At 44.5% G+C, this 3,846-nt stretch overlaps 1 protein-coding gene across 1 annotated transcript; it reads left to right on the forward strand.

Moving 5' to 3' along the window:
• The first annotated feature begins 217 nt into the window (after nucleotides 1-217).
• On the forward strand, nucleotides 218-3,493 carry LOC139720211 (uncharacterized). The gene is made up of 2 exons (XM_071631573.1): nucleotides 218-1,543; nucleotides 3,080-3,493. The coding sequence occupies exons 1-2, from the start codon at nucleotides 218-220 to the stop codon at nucleotides 3,485-3,487; spliced, it is 1,734 nt and encodes a 577-aa protein (XP_071487674.1). The 3' UTR covers nucleotides 3,488-3,493.
• The last annotated feature ends 353 nt before the right edge of the window (nucleotides 3,494-3,846 follow it).

Below are 3,846 nucleotides of genomic sequence, written 5' to 3' on the forward strand. Positions count from 1 at the left end.
TGTGGCATATATGTAAATTCTACACATTATGTACTGAAGCGAGCGAGCAGTCGGGGAAGATAAGCGTAACGTGAATACTGAGGATATAATATGTACCGGTATATCGTACAATGATGTACATGCCCGATTTCGAATAGATAAAGCACACAATAGAGTAAAGATACGAATTGCTGTGTAAGTGTGATTGTGATGCAAATGCCTTATTGATGGGAAGACCATGTCGGATTCTGTTGGCTACAAAGTGATCAGGGACATCGACTACACCAAATCGTTGAGAGATTGTGGGGACTTGCCCCCACAGAGGGTACATATCGTGAGCAAAACTTGCCTTGACCTATTTTTGCCGACGCCGAAATCAGACACACGAAAATGTTCCCGCTGTCACGGGGACGATGACACCAAGGCCCCAGAGACCATTTCAAACGGTTATATTTCGTATCAGGAAGCTAGCAAGTTAGCTAGTCATCTTCATATCCATCACCGCCAGCGCCAGCTTCATCACCGTGAAGGAGCGGCCGCTGACGATTCTAGCCCAGAATTCGAAGGTCGCAGATCTGAAGAAGAAGTATCAAACCTGCTCCAAGTCCAGACTGCACTGGAAGCTGGCTCTAGCTCCTCCTCATCGGCCGAATCGCCCTCGGCGCTGGTAGTCTTCGCCTACGGAGGTGGATGGCGCCGCGGAGACAAGCAAACCTGGCGCCACTACCTCTCTCGCTGGGATGTCAACTTCGCGCTGGCAGCCACCGTTGGGAGGCAGCGTTTCTATGACAACGTCGGGGAAAGTTTCGCGAGTCGTGGTATGCACTGTGCGGTGCTCTCCTATCCTCTCGTTCCAACTCCCTTCCCCATCAACATTGTAGAGATTGTCTCTTCGTTCCTAATGACTGTCATCTTTACAATCGCCATGGTAACGCTGCTCCTTATTGGCGTGGATGTAGTATCAATGCCCGCCTTCTCTTTCTCGGTATCGTATCTAATCTGGAACAGCATTCAACATTATCTTGATCACCCGTTCCTAACCCTGGCCTCTACGGTTATGCTTCTGTCTCAGTTGCTAACGTTATCTGTCATCATTTGGCGAGAACGACATCTCGGCACGAAAGGATCTCCTTGCGCAAATGTACCAGGCAACCACAACATACTTTCGGGCTGGTATTACACCATCCTTGGACTAGGAGTCTCATTCCCGCCTCTCGTCCTTGGAATCACCCGATACGTTTACGCCGAAGTATGTATCATCACCCTTTCTGCTTGTCTCACCGCGTTTGTCCAGTTTCTGACGTACCGCTACCAAGCGTCGACCATCCGGCAGTCGAGGGAAGAAGGCGGTGGTTCGTGTATGTCGGCAGATTCTGCCGAAACGCAGGCCAAATGCATAGCTCGTTCTCTCCGGTGGCTGGCGGATTACGGCCAGTCAAGTGGTCAGTTTGACCCCACCTCTATTGTCCTGGTCGGACATTCAGCCGGAGGTCACCTTATGTCGCTTGTCGCTCTCGACAATCGTTATCTGTCAAGCGTCGGTCTTCCCCAAGATATCATTAAGGTAACCAGATCATGAACCCAGTGTGTACATTTACTTTAGATAAAAGCTGCTCATGCAATGTATTTGATTTCTGCTACTCAAATTTGAGGATGGATTTCACCCAAGTTCAGTCCATGTTAACTGAAAGAAGTAGAAAGTACCTGTCATTTTGTCTTTGCGCCGTTTTAAGAAATAAAAAAGTAAATTCTTTCACTTCTCTTTCTGAGACGGGTGTTGAATTCAAATCTACAGTTACATACAATGAATTGAAATTATAACGTCATCACGAAATAGTTTTGAATGTTTTTTTTTTATAATAAATACTTAGTATGCTCCGAAAATTTGGAAGCGTTCGCACATATGAATGATTGTGAGTCTGATCTATACCTCTACCTTTAAACGTTACTGATATAAATATGCTGGGAATTCAAATCCAGCTTTTCATTTATAGTAAGTAGTAAAATACAGTCAACCTCCCCTAATTCGATTCCAAAGGTACCGGAGAAAATCATTCTACTATAGACTATAGAGAACTCTTGTTTTTTTTTTTTTCATTTGCATGGGTCGAATTTTTCGTCGACTTATGCGAAGTCGATTAAAACTGTAGGTCGACCGTAATTTCAGCTTTTTTAATGCCCATTGGGATTTTTTTTTTCAAATGCCTTTTTTTTGTAACTTCCGTAATGCCGATGTCTACAACAAGAGACGACATGGACACATGGAGGTTACATTGCATTTCTTTTTTTTTTTATTGGCTGTGTAGATGCATCTCTAGGTATATTAATTATTTTGATAAGGCATTTATACGAACTTTCAGCTTTCTATCTGGTTGACTTGCATTCGATTTGGGCTAGGAGAACGCTTGTGAGTGCTTGTCATTTCGTGTGGAAAACTTGTTAATTGCCTTTACATAATTGTCATTCGGTGAACGGAGATTGAAAACATGTACCCATTATCATGAACAATGACATTATGGCCAGTAGTAATGAAACTGCGTTCTCGACACTAATTGAACACCATCGTTTTAAATATGCAAGGCAACGGTTTCTCTCTCCTTTTCTCTCTCTCCATCTCATATACACACTCACAAAAAAGAGACAAACACACAACTCCAAGTACACACTGTAGTGTCGTATGACACAATTAGCATTATAAACCAACAAATCATGTACATGTACATTGTAGGCTTACATAGTACGATTGATAGGTAATGACAAAGCGTTTTACTGTGACGAGTTTCACACAATATACAACATGTACGAGTCTAAAGGCACGAGTACAGTTTCCATTGTGAGTCACAGTGGGGCAACAATAGAATATTAATGACTCTTCGCTTATTCGCGTGATTGTGTGAGCGTGATCGTCAAATTTTGCGACCGGTAAGATGCCAAACCGTATTTTCACCTCACCCTAAAGTTGGTTAACAAGTACGTTTGACCCGAGAGAAGAGACGATAATAGGGTCTACATTGTATTTGACTGCTAACCTGACGAAGTAGTATACAGGTATGATTGATTCTGAACAAACGATAATATCTCGTGTTCTCCATTCTGACAGGGCGTCATCACTTTATCAGCCGTACACGACCTCGACTCACTCACTCAGGGTCTCAAGCGACACGTGTACCTCACCCCGGCCTTCGGGACGAACCCGGCGGACTGGATCCGGCTGTCTCCGATCACCTACGCGACCACCACCGCCCACAAGCCGCGCTTCCTCATTATGAGTGCCGAGCGCGACTTCCAGTTCATGATCGCCGACTCGGCCAAGATGCACGACGTCCTGGCCAGCAACGGGTTCGAGGTGCAGTGGAAGTACCTCGACAACTGTAACCATCTCTCCATGGTCTCCAAGTTCGGACGGCCGTGGTACTACTTTTTAGGGCGCGGGAAAAGAGGCTGGTCCCCCAGTGATGGTGAAAAGCTCTGCTGGGATTTTGTAGAGAGCATTATGCTGGGTGGATGAAATATTATTGTTGGGCGTCTGAGAGCTTGTTTGCTGCATGAGAAGCTTGTCATACATACATGGGTCAATCCACGTCAAATCATCCAGTGCTTGTCACCCGACCCCCTCCGATTTTCTTTAAAATCGCACCAAATGTTCCCCAAAGTGTCTGACGGAAAATCCCAAAATATTTTGCCCCAAGGTCAATTGGTTGCTAAGATACAGCCTCACATAGCAACCAATGCGCATTCCAAAATATTAGTTAAAAGAAAATTATGCATTTTTGATTGATTGTGGTAGCATGGATATTTATGCAAAAGTGTTCATTATCTGGAAATTGAGAGAACTTTATAGTCTTTGCAAGAAAAAGTGACTGTGAC

The sequence above is a fragment of the Diadema antillarum genome, unplaced genomic scaffold (genome assembly GCF_040938485.1).
Source record: "Diadema antillarum isolate AM-2024a unplaced genomic scaffold, OU_Dant_1.0 scf00000123, whole genome shotgun sequence".
NCBI lineage: Eukaryota > Metazoa > Echinodermata > Echinoidea > Diadematoida > Diadematidae > Diadema > Diadema antillarum.

Bases quoted from the DNA above. Each gene is read 5' to 3' on its own strand.
- LOC139720211 (XM_071631573.1), top strand. From the start codon at position 218: ATGTCGGATTCTGTTGGCTACAAAGTGATCAGGGACATCGACTACACC. The intron at 1,544-3,079 runs GTAACCAGATCA...CCATTCTGACAG, and splicing joins TTCCCCAAGATATCATTAAG to GGCGTCATCACTTTATCAGC.